Source organism: Phaenicophaeus curvirostris, chromosome 20 (genome assembly GCF_032191515.1).
Source record: "Phaenicophaeus curvirostris isolate KB17595 chromosome 20, BPBGC_Pcur_1.0, whole genome shotgun sequence".
Lineage (NCBI taxonomy): Eukaryota > Metazoa > Chordata > Aves > Cuculiformes > Cuculidae > Phaenicophaeus > Phaenicophaeus curvirostris.
Window position 1 is genome coordinate 628,784 of NC_091411.1, and position 26,252 is coordinate 655,035.

A 26,252-nucleotide genomic window follows, 5' to 3' on the forward strand; every position below is an offset into this window, starting at 1 on the left:
GAGTAAGATATACAGAACGAGGGACAGACAAGGGTGGCTTAATTCTCATAAAAAAGGAGATTGTCCCGAATGATCCACTGCCAGTAGGCCCTAACCAGGTATCTGTTGATAAAATAGTCCTGAGTATTCCACGGTTAGAAGATCCCAATCAGGACAAAATGACTAAAGAGACCAAAGACTATAAAGCATCAACAGAAAAATACACTGCCACACCTGTAACGACACGCACCACCGAAATCCCTTACAGAAATCCTCTCTGGAAAATGATGCAAGCTAGCTACCAAGTGCTGAACAAAACTAACCCAAATCTTACGGAGCATTGCTGGCTGTGCTACGGAATAAAGCCACCCTTTTATGAGGCTGTAGGAGTGACATACCCATACAGGTAGATGGTACAAATCCGGCCCAGTGTATATGGGACACAGAAAAACAAGGGATTACATTGGCACAGGTGGTGGGAAGTGGCGTGTGTGTGGGTAAAGTCCCAAAACACAAAGAACAACTGTGTGTTAATAAGACACAATATAAACCCCCTGCTAAGTGGTTAATACCGGCCAAAAATGCCAAGTGGGTTTGTTCTACTATTGGAGTTACACCCTGTTTGTCGTTAGAAAAATTTAACGAATCCTCAGAATATTGCGTCCAAGTAACTATAGTCCCTAAAATCTTTTACCATTCCAAAGAATTTGTCTACAGCTCACATATTACCCCAGAGCATCATCTGTCAAAACGAGAACCCTTTACAGCACTAACAGTAGCTACCCTAATGATCATAGGAGGTGCGGGAGTAGGTACAGGGGTAGCATCCTTGGAACCACAGAGTAAAGAATTTAGTGCCTTGAGGGTGGCAGTAGATGAAGACCTGGCCAGAACTGAACAATCAGTAAGTGCATTAGACCAATCAATTAGATCATTATCTGAAGCAGTGTTGCAGAATCGAAGAGGATTAGACCAGATGTTCTTACAGCAAGGGGGAGTGTGCGCTGCACTAAGTGTTGTGAGTGTTGTGTATATGTGGACCACACCGGAATAGTGAGGGACACTATGGCCAAATTGCGGGAGGGATTAGAAAAATGAAAAAGGGAACGAGAGGCACAACAAGGTTGGTTTGAATCATGGTTTAACCATTCACCATGGATGACCACCCTGATATCTACTTTGATAGGGCCAATCACAACAATCATACTAGCACTGATCTTCGGGCCCTGTATATTAAATAAGCTCATGTCGTTTGTTAAGAGCCAGCTAGAGAAAGTTAACATTATGTTTGTAGAACACCAACAACTGCTTTAAGAATGTACTTATCTACTGTTACCCCTAGTCACACCCTGTTATTCCCAGTTATCTCCCAGTTACCATTTACCCCATGTGCCTTATGTTTGTTACTATGAGACTATGATATATACTTTTGGACTTTAGATTATAGACTTTCTAGTTAAGATTTTAGATCTTTATATTTTAGACTATCTCGTTGAGCATAGGGAGGGGGGGAAATGTAGGTAGTTAAGGCTTGGCGGTCGGAAGATGTCGCGCTGTACAGAAAGATAGGACCCCTCTCCAAATAGCCGATAGCGTTTAGCTCATGATGTAAGCAGACGGAAGTGACGTTGTAAACCTAAGCTATATAATGCTGTGCCACTCATCAATAAACGCCATTTGCCATCCACCACATTGGTGTCTGTGAGCTGATGGCCCGAGCGGCCTGGGATTGGTCGCCGTGCCGTTCCTGAACCAGGTCGCCACGCCTCCAAAGGCAACAAATCTATATCCAAGAGCTTGAGACAAGGTCCTCAGGTTCAGCCCCGTGCAGGAGAACAGCCTCCAGGCTGCAATGTGAAGGTCCATTGGACTTAAACACTGTACAAATACGTGTTGGTGGACAGATGGATGGTCCTTGCTCCAAGAGCATACTGTGTACAACAACAGCTCCACCACTATACAGACATTACACATATTTACACCCACAAAATTTTGGTCCCAGTAGAACATAATTTTCAGTCCAATGGCCCAACAGTCAGCTGATCCGGGGGCAGGGACTCAACTGCTCCCCTCTTCTCTGGTTTGCAGTGCCAGACCGTCAGTAGCCACTCTTCTTTCCACCTCAGGTTTCAATGTGCAGCCCCAGCACCCTCCCATGGAAGAAAACACAGGATCCAAACAAAGTCCTTTCCTGGCTGCCAGAGCCTGGGGCCAGTGAGGGTGTCCCACATTGTGGAGGAGGTGACAGGTGCTGGGCGAAGCAGGGATATGTGTGAGATGCTGAATGACACCAGGCCCCACTCTCCCTTGTTTCAGCCTCATAAGCTGTTGGCACTGTGCGCATCACTGTCTTTGCAGCAGGATGAGAAGGGGGCAGACAGACCCCTCTGCCTTTAAGCCCCCAAAGGTGAGGCTGGCACGGAGAAATCCAGACTGCTGTGATGCTGGGACATGTGTCTGACAAAGCTTTTCTGAGAGGAGTTATGAGTCAGTTAGGGCGGCACCTCTCCAAAACCCTGCTCTCGGCTTCCACCCAGGTGTGCCCCAAGTGAGATGCCAGGAGACCCAGCCAGAGACCCAACAGAGCATCCCTGGTCCTGCAAGGCTGCCAGACAGGTGCTTTAAGGCTTTGAAATATAAGGTGACCCCGAGGCTCACCAAGCACACAAAAGCCCCTCTCCTTCACACTACACAGACCACAGCGCCCCCAACAGGCTATTCCCCATGGCTGCAGCCAGAGGAAGGTCCTGTGTCTGGGGGGCACAGAGAAGCAGGAGAGGACAATGTTTCTGTGGAAGATTTGGAAAGCATCCTCAAGGGGATTTAGGTCCCTCCAGGATCATTTGCTTTTAACAGCAAACAGACAAAGGCTGCTAAGCGTCCTAATTACATCTGTTAAAGACCTTAGCTAGGAAAAACATACCTTTGGTAAGTCCCCTCTCCATTTTTAACCATGTTATCCATCCAAGAAATTAGAGACCAAGACTATGATTAAATGAACACCAGTGCATCACTTAGTTCTTCCCTTTCTCCTTCCCCCACGTTCCTTATTCACTCCTGATGCTCCCCCTGGCCCCGACAGTTACAGTTTAGGTGATTCTCTGCCAAGCATCACAGGAGGCAGGCAGCTCAGCCCAGAAGCTGATTGTCCCTCCTAGGCTCCAGGTTCTCTGCAACATCCTCTAACTCATCCAGGATTTCAGAGAAAGACGGCCGCTTAAATGCTTCCACCTGCAATGAGAAAGGAAAGCTAAAGAGAACAGCCTGGACATGAGGTGGATGCTATGCAGCAGCTCTGCTGGGTCCCCCAAGGCTGGGCAGCAGCACTCATCCATCACTGGCCTTAGCCCCATGCTTGCTGATGGAGCTTTCTGGCATCACCACTTGGTGATCCAGGCCTGGGCTGCTGCAAACAAGCAGCCACAGGAGAAGTCCAATGGTGTGGTACAGCACAAGCAAATGCAGTGCGATGTTGGAAACCAGCCTGACATGCTCCAGCTTGGAGAGATTGTGGGAACTGCTCATCCCAAAGTCCACCCAAGCAGTGTGGACAGACAGTTTGCAGAAAAAGGCTGCAGGTAGGCAGCAGGAGGGAGAACAATCATTCCCTGGGCTTTTTTGTGACAGTCAGTATCTCACTGTCTTGTCTCCTTGATGCAGCTCATCCTCAGTTGACTGGGATCCCCCAGCCCTTCCAGCACCATCCGGGTGCAGCCAAAGTGAGGGACACGGCCCAGGGTACCCCCATCCTGCACCCACTCCATGCCATTCCAGGGCTGCCCTTTGTGCCTGGCCCCATGGAGCCACCTGGGGAGCTGCACCAGAAACTCTGCCAACCTGCACAGAACACAAGGGAAGAGAAGAACATCTCCACGGGCCATTTCTGCCCAAAGCCTGTTATTATATCAACTTGCATTAGGAAGCTGCCTGTCAGAGATACAAGATCTGAATACACATAAACCTAAGCCACTTGCTGATGAATCACTGCTCTAATTCAGGACAAGCTATTGACACATCCTTGGGACCCATGCAAGGATTTACTTCCATTTGCAACCTAGGAATCAGGTGCATCATGATCACCCAGCTTGTCTACATTCTGCTTGATTTCTGCCTTTCTTTTTCTTTTCCTTTCAGAGATCTACTCAAATCCTCATTTTCATAGAATCATAGAAATCATATAATGGTTTGGGTTGGAAGGGACCTCAAAGCCCATCCAGTCCCACCCCCTGCCATGAGCAGGGACACCTCCCACTGGATCCAGTTGCTTCAAGCCCCAGCCAACCTGGTCTTGACAACCTCCAGGGATGGGGCAGCCACCACTGCTCTGGGCGGTCTGGGCCAGGGCCTCCCCACCCTCACAGCAAAATATTTCTTCCTAAGATCTCATCTCAATCTTCTCTCTTTCAGCTCAAAACCATTCCACTCATCCTATTCCTGCACTCTCTGATCAAGAGCCCCTCCTCAGCTTTCCTGGAGCCCCTTTCAGCACTGGAAGCTGCTCTGAGGTCTCCCCACAGCCTTCTCGTCTCCAGGCTGAACAACCCAGACTCTCAGCCTGTTCTCGTACAGGAGGTGCTCCAGCCACCAGAATATCTCCGTGGCCTCCTCCGGACTTGCTCCAACAGCTCCATGTCCTTCCTATGCTGAGGACTCCAGAACAGAATGCAGGACTCCAGGTGGGGTCTCACCGGAGTGGAGCAGAGGGGCAGAATCCCCTTCCTCACCCTGCTGGTCCCACTGCTCTGGATGCAGCCTAGGACACGGTTGGCCTTCCAAGGTTTCTTGCCGCTTTGCCTCCTGAGGCTTTGGGCAGCATAGGGAGGCCCCCACCTTCCACCATTACCTTTTATGCTAAAGTGAGAAATGTTGGAGAACTACACTGCGATGATATATATAATGCCGGAGCTGGTAACAGTGAGGCAGTGCCCTCCAGAGAGGATCAGCCGTGTGTGTCGGCCAACAGCCTGGCTTAAGGAGCAACGTGCTTCTCAGTTTGGGGTCAACATGCAAGGGAAGAGGCAGGACTGCAGGATGTTTTGGGATGTAATAGACAAACTAAACACTCCTCCCAGGAGCAAAATTGCAGTTAATAAAAGCATACTACTGGCCCAGGAAGATCTCATCACTTCACAGCTCAGGTGGCAGAGCCCTGAGTAATAGCACTGAGAACCGAAGGTTCAAGCTCTCCAGGTTTAACAAGAATTTTGGTCTCTGTTGTATAAGTATGATACAAACCAGATAACACCAAATAAAAATTAAAAAAAAAAAAAAGAAAAAAAAAGGAAAAAAAACCTAGCAAGAATCTCACCCAACAGCAGCTTGCAGCAAGGTCCAGCACCCGCTTGGGGCACTCGCTGACCATCCCTTGGAAGGCAGCAACATCCAAGCCGTAATCCTGTGAGGAAGGGAGAAGAGTCCACAGAAAATACTTTCAGCTATGAAGTCCTTTAAAAGATTTTCACCCTTCTCAAGGTGTTAAAGCACAAAATGCTTATGGTTCAAAGCTCTTTGGGTCTCCACCACAGCTTTTTCACTGATGGCTATGGAAAGGTACCAGGGCAACATCAGCTTTGGTAGGAGCACACAGCTGGTAAATCCCTAGCACAGCTGAGACCAGCATCCCTCTGCCTGTTCCAGGTAATGCCTGTGGGGCAGCGTGTGTCCTCCTGGAAAGCACAGACTAAGGCAACAACAGATACAAAGGCGAAAATCAGCAGAGAAACCAGCACCAGGTGCTGAGCAGTGGCTGCTGAGGACAGGAACTGCAGATAATCTAGTCTTCCAACAGCAGCTGAGAGGGGAATGGGTCAAACCAGCAGCTTCCATAACTACAGCTTTGTCCCTCCAGACTCCAGCATCTCAGCTATGTCCTTTACGTTGTGAACACAAGTGGAGTGTTGGTTCCTCTTCAGTCTCACAGAAACATGGAATCATATCTTGTCACTGCAGGTTCTTTGTGTTGTTCCTTGCAACAATTTGCTGTTTCCTGACAGATGTTTCATCCCTGGGCAGGATAAAATTTCCCTCCCTATTTTATGGAAGGAAATTGTTGCAAATGTTGAAATAAAAAAGGCCATGTTTTCAGGGAAGCCCATGGCTCCCACACAGGCTGTGGATTAACTGCAGTGTATTTGAAAATAAATGTTTGTGCTGGAAGCTGTGTTTCCCCTTGTTAAACAGTTCAAATGTCAAAGTGAAACAAAGCATTTGGAATTTGGATCTTTAAACAGAAATACTTAATCTCCAATTGTTCATCTAATAAAGTTTTGAAGATCATGTGTGCTGAACATGTTAAGATCAGATTTTTCACATGGAAAAACCTCTAGAGTGAAACACAAGTGTGAACACAAACACATGTGTCCAGGTCTGGTCCAGAGAGGAGCCACAATCTGATACCATGGAGAAAGCATTGTTAGTTTTCCCTGCAGAAATCATTACCTGAGTCCTGGGAAGCACTTCGGGGTCAGCTGGGATCCTGCCCAGGATTTCACAGAGGACAATGCCAAAGGAAAACACGTCCACCTGCAATAGGGGTGGGAGGGTGAGAGGTGGGACAGGGCACACGCAGAAGCACAACATGAGAAGGTGGAGTACCAGAGACAAGGTCCTTCCATTAATTACACAAAAGCCCATCAAAAGCATCCATTGGAGACAGAGGCAGCAAACTCCTAAACTTCTTCTGAGATTTTGAACCCACCCAGAAACACCACAGACCGACTAGGAGTCCAGCCCCATGTTTCTACCACAGCTCTGGCACCCCCCCATAGATCCTGCAACACAGTCATCAGGAGTAACTCATGAAGCAACTTTCTTGGAGAAGCTTCACTGTGTTTGTCCACAGCAGCAATCCATTTGCCTAAAAGTTTAACAACAAGGCCACACAAGGAACTTCCAAGCAAAGCATTGCTGAGCAACATTTCCCGGGGAAGGAGGAAAGGGCTTTTCTGCTGTTGGGACACATCACAGCAAACAGAGGAGACATCCTCCTTGCTTGCTCAGGAGCTCTGAGGATGAACAAAGACATGGAAAGCAGTGACATACCTTCCGGTCATAGGGCTCTCCCCGCAGCATTTCAGGAGCCATCCAGAAAGCAGAGCCTACCAGAGACAGCTTCCGCTCCACATCCTTCACAGGCAGCTCCACTACTTCCCTGGCCAGCCCAAAGTCAGTCACCAGTGCCTCCCGGCCCCGCAGTGTCACTCGAATGAGGCAGTTCTGAAAGGAATCCATGGGGCACGGCATGAGATGCCCAGTGAGGAAGAACACCTCACTGAGTGGCACCTCACTGGGCCTCAGCCCCACCTTGCCATTACAGGCACTCCCCTTGCCAGACATCTGCATCCTGGAAGCACACACGGAGCATATGGGCAGATTAGGGATGGAGCAATCACATCTGAAGTCAGGAAAAGTCCTTTGAAGCGGCTCCATAGACATGATGATTCACACCCTTTTATCTGAAAGAGACCTCAAGATGTTCCAGTACTGAAAATTGTGGAGGGGCTCTTGATCAGGGAATGCAGGGACAGGATGAGTGGAACAGTTTTCAGCTACAGGGGGGAAGATTGAGATGACATCTTAGGAAGAAATAATTCTCTGTGAGGGTGGAGAGGCCCTGGCCCAGGTTGCCCAGAGCAGTGATGGCTGCCCCATCCCTGGAGGTGCTGAAGGCCAGGTTGGATGGGGCTTGGAGCCCCTGATCCAGTGTAGGGGGAGGGGAGTTCCTGCCCATGGCAGGGCTGAAACTGAATGGGCTTTGAGGTCCTTTCCAACCCAAACCATTCTCTGATTCTATGATCATGGATATGGTGCAGATCCACCTGAGGTTGGATAGTTCTGCCTAAGAGAGATCTACGAGGCAATATCCCATCATGTTCTTACTGCCTTACCAGTGGCAAAAGAAGAGCAACTTCACAGCCTGTGCCCATGCACAAAGCTGAGTAGCAGAGGGAACACTGTGCACCTGCCAGGGTGTGAAACCCATGGGGGTGACCGCCCTAAAACTCGTGACATGGACCCCCTGGATCAAAGACAAACAACTTCCCAGCACTTGAGTGAGGGGACATGCATTTCCTGAGCTCTTCTGGTGCACTGCACACACAGGCACCAACCACAGGGCACCTCTATCTGGGTCTCTTGTTTGGCAAGCAATGAATGCAATGTAATGACAACCTTTATCAGGAAAGCTTCCTAGCTCATAGAGGGATTGGCGGGGAGCAGAGGACCAGCATGAGGCCTGAGACCTCCTGGTTGCAGCACTGCACGTCCCTGTACCATGCCCCAGCACTGCTGCCTTCAGCAGTCTGAGGGTGACATCCCCTTTTCAGCTGCATACCTTGGAGTTGAGGTCTCGGTGGTAGATGTTCTTGGAGTGCAGGTAGATCATGCCTCTGGTGATGTCAGAAGCTAAGTCCACTTTTTCCTTCCAAGTCAAACCAACGTCTTTGCTGGCCAGGAGTTCCTCCAGGCAACCCCCATTCACATACTGTGAACAGAGACAAAAAGCAGATGGCTGTGCAGCTGCGCACAGGATTCCCTCCTTCACCAAACCAGGAGCCCCTTCTTTGGGATGGAGGTTGGGAATGCCACTGTACCCAGGGGGCCTTGTTAGTGGTACGGTGTAAATACACTCTCCCCGTCACAGCAGGTCACTGCCGGGTTCTGGGCTCTGCCCCACTGCAGGGGCTGCCACATAAACGACCCCTGGTCCTTACTCATGGGCAGCGAACTGGAGGCAAAAAACCTGGCAGCAGTTCAGTCAATGCCTTCTGCCACCAACAGTGTAGGAACAAGGTGAGATCTCCCTGAGACCAGCCCAGGCTTTTACACTAGACCATTCCAGAGCCACCCTGGAGATCCTGCCGCTCTCCATCTGTTTTACTTTCTACTCCTTCCCTCTGTCCCTGGCTCCTCTTCTCCCAGTCCCAGCTGGCCCATTCTGGCCCTTTGGTGGGACCAAGCTAACCCAATTTTTGGCTACCTTGTCTGAATCTCATGGCCCTGCAGCGGCCATGCCCAGCTATGGGACAGGAAGGACCAGAGGCAATCCTGCTAGTCCAGAGCCATTCACAGATGCTAGATATGCATTACAGTGTCTCTAGCATCCTCCCTGCAAGGTCCTTGCCTGCCCACAGCCACTTACAAGCAAGAAACCTTTACCTCCAGGATGGGGTACAGCTTGTCATCCTTTACACAAATCCCAAGGTACCTAAGCAGAAGGACACACACCAAAAAAAAAAAAAAGAAAAAGAAAAAAGAGAGAGAAGAAGCCATCAAGGTTCAACTCATCCCCTCACTGCAGAGCTGCCCAAGAGGCACCAAGCCAGCTCCAGCCCCTGCCAGCACCCACTGCTTGTGGCCAGAGGATGTGCCCACCTGACAATGTTGGGGTGGGACAGCTTCTGCAGCAGGGTGATTTCGCGCACAATCACCTCTTGGTCCACATCATTCTTGTAGATCTTCACCACCATCGCTTTACAAGCAGCAGCCTGGGTCACCTGGAGTCAAGGTTGGAGGAGGATATCTCTCAGCCTTCACAGGTCATCCAGCCCCTCTTCACAATCATATCCTTTCCCAACCAAAGGCCTGAATCTCACCTCCCTCCTGCCCAGAGCTTTTCACATGTGCAAGGTGCTGCCCCTTCCACATAAGCTCCATTCCAGTGATGCCTGCCTGGGTGGCTGGGGACACCTAGGTCCCTTCTGTCCCAACACATCACAACACTTTTTCTGCCACAATTTCTGTGTTCCTTGGACTACAGCAGTTTCTTAGCCCACACTGGGTTACTGCTCTCCCCACCAATGCCTTGCATTCAATGTCCCTTCCCAACTCCATCCCTCCTTCCTGCCTGGATTTGATCACTGCACAAGGCTGCTCCATGCTCCTCATCCCTGGTTCTTCCTGCACCTCTGCCAGGCAGGCAAATCAAGGAAAGTGCAAAGCCAGCTCCTCTCTTTCCCACATTCCAGGATGGAGGCTCCATGACTGCTAACCTGACCCTCTGCTCTGGATTACGACCAGACAGTTCATTCCTAGGGCTTCCCCCAGGCAAGGACACTGGAAGCTACAGAACAGAAAACAAAATTATCTTCCCCACCTTTCAATACTGAGCAGACATTTTTAGGGGGAAATGTGTGCTGTCCCCTGTGGAGGCACCAGGGCTGGACAGCACTGAACCAGGGGTTTCACACAGGCTGCAGGACACGTGGCTGATCCCGATACCTGAGTTGACAACCCAAACAGCAGTTTCCAGACCACATATCAAAGCATTGTGATACTTTAACATTTCTGTCCCCAATTAACATCAGTTTTAAGGATGTATAAGTTGTATATTAGGTGTGGCCCACACTGATGTCCGGACAGCTCCCTGCAGGCTAGCAGAGAATCACAAAATCATAGATCAGGGGGCTCCAAGCCCCAACCAACCTAGCCTTGAACACCTTCATAGAATTCTGTGGCAAGCCATGCATATTCCTAACTAATCAGACTACCCTGATCTTTTGCCGTGCATGTGCCCTGAAATCCCGAATGTATTATTCAACAATCTCTGCAATCTCTAGTGGCTCTGCAGTCTGTCACTAAGGACCTCTTGCTGGATTTTGCTAACAAAACATTAAAAGTTCAATCATTTTGCAGTTATCACACCCTCACTCAGGTTACTCTGTTTACCACAGTGTTTCTGATCTTAAATTTGCCCCGTGGCACACATTCGTTGGCTTCTTTACTATAAAGACAGTGCCTCTAATCACGTCTCCTTTTGTTGTAACAAATTTAGTGATAATGGAACCATCTGCGATCCAACATTTAGTACTTTGTAAAATCCCCTTAACTTCAGGGCCTTCTTGCAGTTTTATAGAATTGCAGAATCATGGAATGGTTTGGGTTGGAAAGAACCTCAAAGCCCATCCAGTCCCACCCCTTGCCATGAGCAGGGACACCTCCCACTGGATCAGAGGCTCCAAGTCCCATCCAACCTGGCCTGGAACACCTCCAAGGATGGGGCAGCCACCACTGCTCTGGGCAACCTTCGCCAGGGCCTCCCCACCCTCACAGCAAAACATTTTTTCCTAAGATTTCATCTCAATCTTCCCCTCTTTCAGCTGAAAACCATTCCCCCTTGTCCTATCCCTGCACTCCCTGATCAAGAGCCCCTCCCCAGCTTTCCTGGAACCCCTTGTGTTCAATTTTCTCTCATTTTGAGGTTTGGGGGGTGCTTTGTTTCCTTTAAGGGAAAAATAGTTCAGCCACAGCATGATCTGGCTGTAGAGCAGCACTCCAAATCCCACAGTGTCACCCATTGCTCTCTGTGATGGTCACTTTAGAGGTAAGTTCACCAGCCCAGGTGAGGAGAACAAAGAGCCACGTTTAAGACCCAGCTAAGTGGGAAGGAAAAAAAGGCTTGTCATTACCAAGGTCACAAAACAATCTGTCTTGGAAGCAACATGAGCTGCTGCTTCCTTTCTGAATGAATGTAATCTGATAGTCAATATTATCACTGGAATAACTCTGCCTCTCTACTCGAGCAGGTCATCACAAAGCTAGGGCTCTGGCACTCACCTGATGGGACTTCATAACCACAGACTCTGAGTCACTAATCAGATGCAACCAATTATTACTTGTAATTGCACAGATGTAAATAGAAGAGGTGGAAGAGCTGCTATCAATCATCTTTGCCTATAGGCTGTGAGTGCCCTTCTGCCCAGAGCAGAGCACAGCGACCAGTGGAAATCCAGAAGATCTGAAAAACTGCCAGTAAGATGCATTCCCCCTCTCTGGAAGTGTTCAGGACCAAGTTGGATGGGGCCTTGAGCAGTGCGGCTGGGCTGGTGGAGCCAGTGAGCACCAGAGGAGTTCCTGTCTGCCGGGCAACGCAAAGTCCAGCATGGTCTGGAGAAGAAATGACTGAAAAGCAAGGGTAGACGCACAGCCAAAATACAGTAGTTGGAGAGACAGGCAAGTATAATGGGCTCAGAAGGCTTCTTCAAAGACCACAGGCCCTAAGACTTTGCTCTGCCCAATCTGGAGCAGCCCTTGGCCTGCTCTGAATCAGGCAAAGTGTTCAGTTTTGTCCTGGCTGGTGAGAGAGCTGGAAAAGTGCAGAGGTGCCTCCAGGATTTTCAATGAAGGGTAAAGATCTGGTGTCAGCCTTGAGTTGAGAAATAAAGATGAAAAATCTGGCACTGGGAAGTGGCATTGAAATGAGGAGTGGAACTGTGCTTTCTAAATGTGCATGAAGCTTTTGAGGACCAACAGAGAAAGAGGTTGTTCAGAGGCTCCCTTTGGGCTATGCCTTAAACCAGTCTCAGAAAAAAATATGTCATGCTGCATTTCTCTCCCGCTTTTGAGCACCTCAGACCCCTCTGTATGAGAGAGCTGACAGTGAGAAACTTTATGCTTTCCCCGAGGGAAACTCATACTTGAATAGCTCCTTATTGCACATCAGAACACTAAGGCAGAGAAAGATGGAAAGCACCTTGGCCCAGGTTGTGCAACACACAACCCACAGAGCAGTATGCTGCACCTAGACCACTGGAATTTGAGGCACCAAGCGGAACCAAGTGAATTGTCCTTCAGCCAACCCACAAATATCAGCTCCTGAGAGGATGGCAAAAGCAGCAGGCAATCAGCGCAGGCCATGCCAGCGCTTTGTGGAGCACAGGTCCTTGCTGCAGAGCCACTTTGGAAGACAGCATCTGTTGGCGAACAGCTTCAAAGGACCAACTGCAGTGATACTTTGCAGTAGGAGTGCTGCTGCTCAGGGCTACATGTCCACAGGGGACTGGCTGATCCAAGACGACCAAGAGCCATCAGAGCCCTCGGTTACAGTCATGGTAAAGTCCCCACAAATTACTGTCATTGTCCCACATACTCCTCCGCTGCCCTCTGACTCTTTGACCCATAGCATTTCATTTAAACCTTATTTTTATAGATTCCTTTTTCTGCTTCTGCTCCAAGAAGTTATTTCATTTCCATTCAGGATTCATGGCTCCAGCCTGTCTACTGCTGGAATTTCATTCACTGCCAGGGCAGGAGGAAATGTCACATAGGGAGAAAAGAGCAACCATTACTGTGAAAATCTGCTAGATAAAAGAAAGAGAATGCAATGGCAACAGCACACTGTGTAGGTGGGGAAAGCAGTTACTGGAGGGAAGCTGTGGTGTATTGCTCCAGTCTGCAAAATGCTGCCAAAGTCCTTTGGGCTGGAGATTCTTCTTGAACAGCTTTAATGCACTGGCCCTGGACCTGAGGTTCACCCAAAGGCTTTATCACAGCATCAAGCCTAGATGGAGGAGAAGGAGACAAAGCCTTAAGAAAGCAACATGCATATATCTATCCAGCTTGGGTGGGTTTTGCACAGTTCCACAGCCAGATCCTGCCAGCCTGGATTCATTAGTCTCAACTGGCCATACGTGCTTACACCAGGCAGAATGTGAGCAAGCACTCTTCTGGCAGAAGTATGTCATGCTGGCACAGAAGAAATGTGCAATCCTGATGTTTAATGCGGGGTGGTCAAGCTAAGGAGTTGAAGGTAATGGTAGAATTAGGCCAAATTTATGCCCGCTCCATCAGTGTCATGTCCCAGTAACCAAGACCAGTGGCAGCAACTACATCTGCTGGGAGCAGAGGTGGGCAAACCTAGCCACACTGCAGTGCAATGGGGCATCTGCCCTCAGAGATGAAGTCCAAGGCTCACTTCCTAATTTGAAACATCCCCTTTCACTTTGCTGTTCACAGAGCAGTGACCACCAACGGCTGCAGTGAAAGAGCCCCAAGTACCATCTGCTCCCCCCAAATAAGCAGTGGTATTCCTGGGCTGAGGAGCAACATTGGAGGGGCAGCAAAGCCGGCAGCACGCCAGATCTTGTGCTTGCTCAGAGAGGGATAAACAAACCCCCACACCAGCGGAGCTCAGTGCAGGGAGTGACTCACAGGGTGACACACCACCCGCATCACACTCCGGCTCCTGGGAAGCCATGAGTCTCCTGACACGAAGGCAGCAGAGGCAGAAGCAGAGGGCCCAGCAGCCTGTCCCAGCCTGCCCCTGCCCCAGGCCCCTGCTCGACCCCAGCATCACTGCAACACAGGGCAGCATGGGAGAGGGGAGACAGCACTGGCATCTCCGTGGGGCGTGGGACAGGGATTCTGAGAGGCACACCCATCTTAATTCTGCATTCTTTTTCTCTATATAGTTTGCTACAGTTTTGATGACAAAACCTGCACAGAGCATAAATATCCCTAATCTCATCCAGCTCCCAGTTTCATTCCCTGACATCCTGTTGTATATGGCTTGATGACAGCACCAATGAAAATTGATTGATGGAGTCTCCCATCTCCTTTTTCACTGCAGAATGGGAGATGTGCATCAAAGGTGATGTGCTTGGTACACAGAGAGGAGTTTCCTTTCCCTCCTCACCCCAACCAACCTGCCAGAGCGAGCTGGGAGGGATGAAGACAAGGAAATAAGCTCAGGGACATGTTTCTCGTGTGAGGCACCATTGACACAGCCTTGGCAGCTGCTTAGCTGCACTCATGCCAGTCATGGGCTGCCTGCACACCATTTTACCTTGTAGACCTTGGAGAAGAAACCGCTGCCTATCAGTTCGGCATTGAAGTTTTCCCAGAACTCCAGCTTCCTGACAGTTGTGCGCAGCCTCTGCCAGCGGTCCTCATGGTAGTAGGTGTCAGACGACTCCCCATAGTACTGCACAGGCCTGGAGGGCTCTGGTGCGATCAGCTCTGCCTCGCACATCATGGTGGCAGCAGCTAAAACACAGCATATTTCACAGTGAGCCAGCAGCAGCGTTTGGACATCAACAGCAGTACAGCGTTTGTACTAGAGACCAGGACTGGACAAAGCCTCAGTAACAGAGGGAGAAGAGATGAGGCACCAAGATCCTAGAATCATGGAATGGTTTGGGTCAGAAAGGACCTCAAAGCCCATCCAGTTCCAAACCCCAGCCATGGGCAGGGACATCTCCCACTGGATCCAGTTGCTCAAAAACCCGTCCAACCTGGCCTTGAACACCTCCAGGGACGGGGCAGCCACCACTGCTCTGGGCAACCTGGGCCAGGGCCTCACCGCCCTCACAGGAAAACATTTCTGCCTAAGATCTCATCTCAATCTCCCCTCTTTCAGCTTCAAACCGTTCTCCCTCATCCTATCCCTGCACTCCCTGATCGAGAGCCCCTCCCCAGCTTTCCTCATAGCAGAGGTGCTCCAGCCCCCTGCAGATCTCTGGGCTTAGGCCTGACTTACGCAGGTTTTATCCAGACTTCTTTATGCTAGGACTCAAAGTCAGACTAGCAAATAGTCACTTACACCTTCTAAAGGTTTACAATAGATAGGACGCATTACACATGATAGTGCAGCCCAGGAAAAGTCCCAGGGATGTAGCCTTGCTCAGCCAGCTTACGTTGGATTAAAAGCCAGTGTGTCTAAATCAGGCTTCTAGCACAGGTCACATGCCACGTGCTAATGCCACAGCCATCACCCACAGCTCCAGACAGGGCTTAGCCACTACTGTAGACAGAGGGCCGTGGTTCAAGTGAGCTGGCAGGAGACATGGCTCTATCCTCACCTGGTAGGTGCCTATAGCTCATGATAAGCCCTAATGAATCACAGAACAAGGAGATGCCTCAGCAACTCTCCTCCTGCCTGTGTACCCCGAATTGAGCCCCAAGTGTATCTGCTAAATTGCCTTCCTTTCCCACCATTCTGATTCTCGCAGTTTCCTCTCCAGTCCCCTCCCTCCATTCCCCTTTCTGCCTTTTCAGCTACAGGCTCACACTCCTCCAAAGCCATTTGCCATCTTTGCCTTCTCCTGCATCACTTGCCTCTAGTTACTTCCAAAAATGCAGGGTGGACAAATCCAGTGGGAACCAGGCTTCTGACATCCTGAGTGAGGCGAATAAGGCACCTACATCTGGATAACTGTAAGCAAACACCGGTACGCTCCAAAGCTGATGGAGGACCCTCCACTCACAGCACGTGCTCAGATTCCCGTGGGACCTGGTGAGCTGCTCTGCCAGCCTGAAATCAGATAGGATAATGGTCAAAGGGTAATTCTGCAGCGCTTCCAGCTGAGGCAGAGGTAAGCTCTGCCCTCGCAATGTTTCTGCCTTAAGTCTTACACCAAAAAAAGGAGCTGCATCAGCATTCCTTGATCCCATTATTTCATGGCCACTTTGCTTCTACAGAGCGAGGCAAAACCGGCACTGAGACATGCAGAAAATATTTTCACTGGCCATCTCATCCACCCGCAGTCCAGCCAAGACCAGAAGAAAGAGCTACCAAACGGCAACGTAGATGGTGGCAGGGCTAGGCAGGGCAGGATTTCTGGAAGAGCTGAGGGCTGGAATGCGGGGCAGGCAGACAGTACTGAACAGGGATCCCTGACGTGAACAACAAGCAAGCTCCAGCCTGAGAGCCAGAGAGACACAACACAGCAGAACAACAGCACAAACTTCTGAAAGCAGCCAGACCCCAAAGATGCCACTACAGGACAGACCCACACAGTCTGCAGGAATCCAGTCACAGCAAAAAAAAAAAGAAGCCACTAAAGCCATCCCACTCTGGCTGTGTCACTGAAGGCATTAACTTCATCCAGATTCTGCAAGGATCTTGTGTGCAGAATGGCACAACATTGGCAGGGCTGGGGCAGAGCAAGGCAGTGGCACAAACGGGTGGCAGGGTGCAGTGAAAGGGCTTTTACTGCCCAAGCTGCAGGGCAGACATGGGAGGTGCTGCAGCTCCAGGCCAGGGGAGCGGTGCTTCACACTCCAGTGAGACACAGGAGTTCCTCCACACCCTGCACAACTGGCAGGACACAAGGGGACGCTGACAGGGTCTGAGGGATCTTGTTGACCCCAAGCCTACAATGAAACATGGAGAAGGCATGGCAAAGGGTTGCCCTGAGCATCAGACCCACCTTTGAGGATGCACTTTCAGAGTCTCCCCATTCCTGCCCTCAATCCTGGGACACAGCTTTGCGCTCTTCTGTTGTATGGATAGAAAACCAGTCACACAGCAAAATCACAACCCCACCCTGCATGCAGTCGCTCACTGGCAGTGCTGTGGTGAGCATCCCCAGCTGCTGCTCCAGCCTCCAGGCACACTTACCTGGCAGGTTCTGAGAGCCTCTCCCTCTAATTTAGTACCTTTAGTGACAAAAGAAAGAGGAGCAGAGCAGTGCAGGGCCAGGCGTCCTGATCCCCAGCCACCCTGGAGCCCTTCCTGCCTGCAGGGTGAACCCAAACACCCATGTCACAGGTCCCCGCAAGGCAGCCTGCCTGGGGCTGCCTCTTCCACAGGGAATGGTTTTCTTTTGAGAGGCCCCTCTGTTCAATGCTCTTGCCACGTACCAACTCCTCCCGCCACAACCCAGTTCATCAATTGCCTCTTTGTTCAGTACAGAAACCCCGCAGCATCCCCAGAACGCCGGGAATGGCTTCTCGCATTGTGCTGCTGAGTGGGAGCAGAGTCTTTATTTTCTTCTTATAAATGTGGCTGTTTGTCCAGAGATTAGTGCTGGCTGGATGAGAAAATGGCCTTTCAAAATGCCAAGATTTATTTGAAGGCTTCCTAGGAACTGGGAATGGAGGGGGAGAGGGTGGGAGAAGGATAGGATGGGGAAGGGCAGTCTTGGGGACAACCCGGAGTCCCAGGCATTCAGCAAGGTTCAGGGCATGCAAAGCTTTTGTCTGAGCAGCCCCAGTGCTCCCAGCTCCAATTCAGCACACGGTGCAGAGAGACCAGGCTTGGGCTCAGCCCCTTTGAGGCTGCCCTGCCTGCAGGGAGAGGGAGTGGGAACCATCGTGCCACTGGCTTCCACCATCCTCTGAGGAAACTGCCCATGGCCCCAAGCTTCCAGCTGTGCCCACAGTGAGCACAGAGCCCCCTCCATACCCTGCAGCAGAGCACGCAACAAGCAGCTCCCCAAGGTGGCACAAAGCACCAGGGATGCAGCTCACAGACTGCCGGGAATGTTTGGACGCTGTGAGCTGTCATTGCAGGGAACCCATTCCTTGCCAGACAGAAAACACAAAATTAGGGGTCACTGTGAAGAGCAGACACAGTGCATCAGCTTCTCTGGGTTTTCCTCATCTGCAGACACCAGAGGCACCCACATGCCACAGGGAAGGTTCAAGCCTCAGGAGGGTGAGCTGCCCCGCCATGGGCTCAGTGAGGCTCCAGCAGCTGCCAGAGCTGGTGGACAGGCCATGATCAGCCCCATGCACACCCTCCACAAAAGCCAGCTCTCAGCCAAAAGCTTGGCTCCAGCCTGCAGAAAGGCCCAGCAGGAGCAGGCGGGTGCCCTGGGGTTACTCAAAGGATCATAGAATCATGGAATGGTTTGGGTTGGAAAGGACCTGTGTGCGATGCAGTTTGTCCTCTAGCAGGATTAAGGAGAGTTTGGCACCTAAGTCTTCCAAGGAGAACTTGGCTGTTCTGCACCTGTGAAGGTCTCTGTGTGGAGTGCACCCCAGCTCTACTCCTCACACACAGAAATGCCCCAGCTCTGCCTGCCTGATGAGAAATTAGCAGGTGTTTTGAAGGAAGAGAAACAAGACAAGCATAAGTGCAAACACACTCTCCAGGGCAGCAGAGAAGGCTTCAAGTCAGCTCGCCTTGCAAAATGGATAACGATCAAAAAGGCACACAGATTTCTTTCAGATGCAAAGGTGCAAAACCGACTGAATAAAAAAATACTCCAAACAACTCTGCAGTCACAAACGTCATCCCTCACATTCACTGTTGATCTCTGCTCCCTTTGCCTCACGCTTCAGGCATTTACTGTGATTTTCAGTCTTAAGACTCATGGTACAAGATCCCCAATTGATGTCACAGAGCACTGATTTCATCAGCATACATAAAACTCATTTTCTCCTGATATTTAATTGACACTATTGAAATGAAAAAGCAGAGCAGGGCGTGTGGGTGTTTTAAAGGAAGTTCAGTGTGTTAGAATTGCCAAGCATTTGAGCTGGCCAGAATATCCTCAGCCCACTCTCTCCATCAAGAAGAATGCATTTGGATGAGAAAAGATACCGTGACCTTACTGCTGAAATGTTTAGGCATCATCTGAGAGCGATCACTGTAACCTGCTTGTTGTGGCCCAGGGACTTGGGCTGGAGGCTGCAGAGGGACCAGGAAGGGAGGTGGGGGCCAAACTGACTCCTTGCAAACCCAAACACACTTCACAGCCAGTGAAAGTTGTGCCCTTTATCTCCGGGGCTTCCACCCAAAACCCCAGAGAAATCTCAACCACTCATTGTTCTACCCAGAAGCAAGGGATTATTTTTAGGTCAAGGATCCTTGGTGCAGATGGCCGGAGTCTTAAGCCAGGATAAGGCTCAGGCTGCCTGCTAGGCTTTGCTGGTAGATCTCCTGTGTCCATCTCTCCTCAAATGCCAAACAGCAGTAACAGCACTTTGCTGGTTTCACAAGACTTTCTGGTATCACAGCAAGCAAAACCCCACCTGCAACAACCAGCATCGCTCCTCATCAGGGAGAAGATGGTTTCCAGCCCTCCACGTCCTATCCTGCATGTCTTGCTTGGTCTCCCAAAGTATTTGCTACCTCCTGTCCCTAAGAACACGCTGGGCTGGAGAGGGCCAGGCGCTGCTTTGTGGGCACCCCAGCAGCTCGCCACGGCACTAACAGTGTGTTAGGCACTCCATGAGCCGCTGGAGTGCTGCATGGTCTTTGCCAGCTGTTTTGGAGTAATGGAAAAGCTCCCCTGCTGAGCTTCACACACAACTTCTCACTGCACCTCGTGAGCACTTCTCCTCCTAAACCTGCTCTATCTCTTCTCAAACAAATGGACATCACTTTGTTCACCCATGGAAACATTAAGCAGAAACTAAATCACCTGGAAGCATGTCACTCTGGAGATACTTTGAGAACATTAACTGGACTTTGCACTTTGGGAGCCAGGTGAGGAGAAGCTTTAGGAAATGGCTCAAAGTCACAGAACGGCCCTTGTACTGTTCCAGAGAGGACCCAGTGAACCTGAGCCCTGTGCTCCAGCCAGATGTCCATCCCTCAGAGCCAAGGCAATAAGTGGAGTGAGAAAGAGAGCTAATGGGGACCCACCTCCTGCTGACTGCTGGATCCACAGGCCGCTAGGGAATGGTGGAAAGAACAGCCCAACAGTTCCTTGTGCCATCCTCCAGCACTATGGTGCTCACTGCTGCTGGGGACAAGGACAACCTAGAGGGACCATGAAACCCTGCTCTTCTGAGGCTGTTCCTGGGAAAACTCTAACCATGAGAATCTAATATTTCAAGGTCTTTGAAACCTGTGGGCTGGTGAACACCAGTGTCACCACTGGGACTGTGCAGGATTATGCATGCATGGCACAGGAATCATAGAATCATAGAATCACCAGGTTGGAAAAGACCCATCGGATCATCAAGTCCAAGCATTCCTATCAAATACTAAACCATGCCCCTTAGCACCTCGTCCACCCGTGCCTTAAACATCTCCAGGGAAGGTGACTCAAACCCCTCCCTGGGCAGCCTGTTCCAGTGCCCGATGACCCTTTCCATGAAATATTTTTTCCTAGTGTTCAGCCTGAACCTCCCCTGGTGGAGCTTGAGGCCCTGTCACTTGGGAGAAGAGGCCAGCTCCCTCCTCTCCACAACCTCCCTTCAGGTAGTTGGAGAGAGCAATGAGGTCTCCCCTCAGCCTCCTCTTCTCCAGGCTAAACAACCCCAGCTCTCTCAGCCACTCCTCGTAAGACCTGTTCTTCAGCCCCTTCATCAGCTTTGTTGCTCTTCTCTGGACTCACTCCAGAGCCTCAACATCCTTCTTGTGGTGAGGGGTCCAGAACTGAACACAGTATTCGAGGAGCGGTCTCACCAGTGCCGAGTACAGAGGGAGAAGAACCTCCCTGGACCTGCTGGTCACACCGTTTCTGATCCAAGCCAAGATGCCATTGGCCTTCTTGGCCACCTGGGCCACAGCTGGCTCATGGTCAGTCGCTGTCAACCAACACCCCCAGGTCCCTCTCCTCCAGGCAGTTTCCAGCCAGGCTTCTCCTAGTCTGTAGCACTGCACAGGGTTGTTGTGCCCCAAGTGCAGGACCCACCATTTGGCCTCCTTAAACCTCATGCCATTGGTCTCAGCCCAGCAGTCCAGCCTGTTCAGATCCCTTTGGAGCCTCCCAACCCTCCAGCAGATCGACAGTTCCACCCAGCTTAGTATCATCTGCAAACTTGCTAAGGGTGCACTCGATGCCTTCATCCAGGTCATTAATAAAGACATTGAACAGGGCTGGACCCAGCACTGAGCCCTGAGGAACCCCACTTGTCACTGGCCTCCAGCTGGATTTCACACCATTTCCCACCACTCTCTGGGCCCAGCCATCCGACCAGTTTTCCCCCCAGGACAGTGTGCGCCTGTCCAGGCCAGAGGTGACAGTTTCCTAAGCAGAATGCTGTGAGAAACTGTGTCAAAGGCTTTACTGAAGTCCAGGAAGATACACCCACAGCCTTTCCCTCATCCAGTAGTCAAGTCACTCTATCATAGAAGGCGATCAGGTTTCATAGAATCATAGAATAACCAGGTTGGAAGAGACCCACCGGATCATCGAGTCCAACCATTCCTATCAAACACTAAACCATGCCCCTTAGCACCTCATCCACCCGTCCCTTAAACACCTCCAGGGAAGGTGACTCAACCACCTCCCTGGGCAGCTTCTGCCAGTGCCCAATGACCCTTCAGTGAAAAATTTTTTCCTAATGTCCTAATGTTAGGCAAGACCTGCCTTTTGTGAACCCATGTTGACTGGGCCTGATCACCCGGTTCTCTTGCATGTGCTTCATGATAGCACTCAGAATCACCTGTTCCATGACTTTCCCTGGCACTGAGGTCAGACTGACAGGCCTGGAGTTTTCTGTATCCTCCCCACGACCCTTCTTGTAGACGGGCACAACATCAGCCTCCAGTCCAGTGGGACTTCCCCAGTCAGCCAGGACTGTTGGAAGATGATGGAAAGGGGTTTGGCCAGCACATCCACCAGCACATCCACCCTTGGGTGAATCCCATCCGGCTCCATAGACTTGTGGGTGTCTAGTCAGGCTAGCAAGTCTCTAACCACCTCCTTTTGGATCATGGGAGCCTCATTTTGCTCCTCTAACTCCTGGGTTTGTACACAGACGGAACGACTTTCTTTACAACTAAAGACTGAGGCAAAGAAGGCATTAAACACCTCAGCCTTTTCCTCATCCCCTGTCACTGTTGTTCCTTCTGCATCCAATAGGGACTGTATATTCCCCCTAGTCCTCCTTTTATTGTTAATATCTTTATAGAAAGATTTTTTTGTTATCTTTCACAGACTTAGCCAATCTGATTTCTAGTTGGGCCTTAGCCCTCCTGATTTTTTCCCTGCATGATCGCACTTCCCTCCTGTAGTCCACCCAAGACACCTATTCCTTCTTCCAAAGCTCATAGACATTTCTCTTCTTTTTGATATCTCTCAAGATCTCCCTGCTCAACCAAGCTGGTTTTTTCCCCCGCTGGCTCTTTTTCCAGAACATGGGGATGGCTTTCTCCTGAGCTGCTAGGATTTCCTTTTTGAAGAGCTCCCAGCCCTCAGGGGCTCCCTTGCCCTTAAGGACTGTCTTCCATGGGACTTTGTCAACCAGGCTTCTGAACAGTCCGAAGTCTGCCCTCTGGAAGTTTAATGTGACTGTCCTGCTAACCACCCTCTTCACCTCACCTAGAACTGAAAATCCCTTTCACCACTCTCAGGCAAGCAAAGTTTCTCATTTTAAGGCCAGGGCTATCCAAAGAGGACCACTATCACCATGGGCTTACTTCTATGCTGTGGCACCATGCACCAGCACAAGGCACTGCTTAACATTTACATGGAGCACAAATGTGAACCATAATAAGCTCTTTGAACCACCCCACGACATACTTTGGTAGGCGTGTGGACAGAGCAGAGGGTTTGGCTGAAACCAGCACACAAGAAACAACTGCAGCATCTGCCCTGAAACCATGCACCTGGACTAAGCCATAGTCCACTTGGGGTCCTGTGCACTGAGGCTTGCCAGGAGGCTTGAAGCTACCAACAGAAGAGAGAGGGCTGTGTGTCAGGCATTAGAGGTCTGATCATGACACTAATTGCAGAGGGGGGACACTATTCTGCCCTGCAGGGCTCCTTGCAAGGGGCTCCTGCTGGTGGGAGCACGACCATGGGCAGAGCCATGTCCAGCTGCAGGCTGACATTCAGCTGCAGGGATGGTGCCCACCTACCCCTGGCATCCAAAAAGCCCTGGGCAAGGTGGGATGCAGCCCGTGCCCTGCCAGCAGTGCCAAGGATACCCCAGGAGGTGTGATCAGCCTTCCCTGGGAAACACACTTTCTCTAGTGACTTTTAGAATCCTGAGGGAGACCTGCTTGCACCAGGCACCTCATTTTCAGAGAACTAAACCTGGCAAGAGATGACCCTGTGCCCCAAACACCCTCGAGGCTCCAGACCTTAGTTTGTCCTTCTGTGCCAGCAGCCATTGGGCAGAGAGGAGCAGCCGCTGAAGACACCTGAGGGAAACAACTTGAGAATTAAACCAAAGCAAACCCAGTCTTTACTCTAAGGGCCACCCTGCTCTGGCAGAGGACGAGAGGACGATCCCTCAGCTGAGGGAGCAGAGCTGCTGCTGCCTGCTGGCTCCGTAGATGTGCCACCTCTGCACAAGAAGCATCCACATGCAGGCAAAGCCAGAGAGCATTGGCTCCATTTCGTTTTCTGAGCTCTGTGAGATCTTAGGCAGAAACAAAGCACCACCCTTCTGGTAAGCAGGAATCACTCATCCTATTCCCTTCCTAAATAGACCACTTTTCCCCTCTCCACGTTTGCAGGTCATGGTTCGAGGATAAAGATTAGCCAAGGAATTGCTGAGAGGATGGAGAAAAGCTGCAGAGCTCGCAGCTGGCTGAGTGTAACAGACTGCATAATTCAGCAGTGAATTTGATTCAATCTTCCTATTCCTGCCTCTTGCACAAGGTGCATATGCCTCAGCGGATGGCTCCAGTGTCACTTTAATTAACTCTTGATCTACCACAAAAGGAAGGGAAAAGCTGCTTCCCTGGGCTGGGGCACACTGAAAATATCCATATTCCCCATCTTTTTCAGCTCAGCTGCCTCCGGAGTGTGAGGTGGTCACTCAGAACAGGGACTTTACATACCCCAAATTGCCCTCTGGATGTGTTTTCTCTCCCTCCATCACTTACAGGAGCCTCTGGGGCACAAGCCAGATAATTCACAGCCTAATGCTATGCTCCTCATAACCTCTCCATGTCCCTTTTCCCAGTCACAAGCTGGGGAAGAGCCTTCATGCTGCCACATCCTCTCCAGCACCTTTGCAGATGTGCCCCCTTGTAGCAAGCCACCCCAGCGCTGGGCAGGAACACGGGGACAAGGGGGTGGTGGGTGCCCAAGGAAGAGGCATCTCCAAAGCAGATTTGAATCCAGCAGAGGAGACAGACAGGCTGGTAGACCTGGTGTGAGACTGTGCTTGTTCAGACAGGTCATCCTGAGAGAAACTCTGCCCCTTGTAAGTTTAAGGAGCCCCCAGCACGTGTCCCCTTGCATGTTTTCCACACTCCAGCCAAAGCAGGACTGCAGTAACTACCCAGCAGATAAAGCTGCAATCCAGTCACAGCACCTCAGACATTAGTTTTCCCAGTAGTGGAAAATTAATCACAGCAGCCCTGTTGATTCCAGCTGGCTCATCCCCAGTGCTGAAGCTATGGTCTTCAGCAGTGAAACCATTGATCTTTCCTGGCAGCTTCAAACAAATGAATAAAAGACAGAACTCGGAGCAAATGTTCTCAACCTTGCATAACCAAGGCGCAGAAAACCTTAGCCCTCTTCCTGCAAAAACCTGATGGCAGGCAGCCAGCGAGGGAGTAACCCTGAGCCCGGGGCCTCTCCATCCCATCTGTACATAAGGACTAAAACCAGGCTATCTCCCTGCAAGAGAAAAGTAAGTAAGAAATAATTTAAAAGCCCATGTTTTGAGATGGAGGTAACTAGATCCATCTCAGCACGGAAGCTAAGCGCATTCTTACAAGTTCAGCACCTCCACAGCACTTTTGGACATCATCTCTCTGCCCTGCACTTTGTCCTTGTCCCAGCCCCCACAGCCAGACTGCGCGGATCCAGAGGAGATGATCCCTGCTCTGACAGCCTCCAGGATACATCCTGCAAGGCATGAGTCCTCCCAAGTGGAGCAAAGGAGAGCAAGCTCAAATACTGCGGTGTCAGGGCAGGGTCTGTCCCCCTGCCCTGGAGCACTACCCCAAACTGAGTTTGCCTCAGGCATTCAGGACTGCTCTCCCATCACATCCCACTCTCCACTCTGAGCTTTCCACTCGCCACCACCCACTGTATCGAATCCACCGCTGGGTCATTAAAAAACATATAACTCGTGGGAAGTTGAAGTTCGTGCAGCAGACAAGCTGCCCCACAGTCCTGCAGACCTTGGAAAGCTCCCTGCTAGGAAAACAAATTAATCATTCACCCCCATTAAAGCCATTTCTCCTTGGAATTCTGTACAAATAGGCAGTATTTACACCACACCAGAAGATAAGAACTTTCCAAGGGCAAGCAAGCTGTTCCCAAGAGCTCCGCACACATCACAGCCAGATAATGCCAGGAACACTGAACACAGTGAAGTCTCTCTCCAGGGAACAAGGTATCCCAAGCTCTCAAAGGACCAAGGAAAGAGAAACACGTTTGCCCTTGTGATCAACATTTCCTTAGCAGTGTAGCCCAGTAGACTGAGCCCCTGTGGCAATCCCAGCTCCATACAGATGTTATCTCACAGCAGTCTGCTCATGCAAAGCATGGAGACCGGGCTATCATTAACAGATGGAAAAACAGAAGTGAAAATATATGAAAAGCAAGTTAAGCGACTTGTCCTAGGCCAGGCAAGGAGCCAGTGTCAAGGTGGGGTTCACAGCTGAGTGGTGAGGAACAACCAGAGCCCCCCTCAGCAGTGGCCTCACACACCCAGGTCACTCATACACCATGATCTGCCTGCTGCTCACTTCCTCGGAGAGAAGGGAGGGTGGCAAAGAGGAACCCCAGCAGCAACCGAGCAGTGGAATGAGAGGCTGGTGAAGATGCAGCTTGGGCAGCTTTCCTCTCCCAGGAAATTAAGGCCCATTCCCACCCTGCTGCAACTCCAGGGGCTTCCACAAGCTTGCCTCAGAGCAGAGCTAACACACAGCAAATGCTCTTCATCTCATTACAACTGTCACTGGG

General features: G+C 50.6%; 1 protein-coding gene across 1 annotated transcript; it reads right to left on the minus strand.

The window, feature by feature from the left end:
• Nucleotides 1-1,760: 1,760 nt before the first annotated feature.
• LOC138729144 (dual specificity testis-specific protein kinase 2-like) lies at nt 1,761-25,800 on the minus strand. The gene is made up of 9 exons (XM_069873122.1): nt 25,559-25,800; nt 14,540-14,739; nt 9,352-9,473; nt 9,136-9,184; nt 8,312-8,461; nt 7,021-7,194; nt 6,418-6,501; nt 5,288-5,374; nt 1,761-3,210 (listed from the first exon to the last, which is right to left on the minus strand). The coding sequence occupies exons 1-9, from the start codon at nt 25,620-25,622 to the stop codon at nt 3,109-3,111; spliced, it is 1,032 nt and encodes a 343-aa protein (XP_069729223.1). The 5' UTR covers nt 25,623-25,800; the 3' UTR covers nt 1,761-3,108.
• Nucleotides 25,801-26,252: the final 452 nt, after the last annotated feature.

Bases quoted from the DNA above. Each gene is read 5' to 3' on its own strand.
- LOC138729144 (XM_069873122.1), bottom strand. From the start codon at position 25,622: ATGTGTGCGGAGCTCTTGGGAACAGCTTGCTTGCCCTTGGAAAGTTCT. The intron at 8,462-9,135 runs GTAAAGGTTTCT...CTCTGTTCACAG, and splicing joins AGCTGTACCCCATCCTGGAG to TATGTGAATGGGGGTTGCCT. The intron at 7,195-8,311 runs GTATGCAGCTGA...GATTCCTTTCAG, and splicing joins ACCGAGACCTCAACTCCAAG to AACTGCCTCATTCGAGTGAC.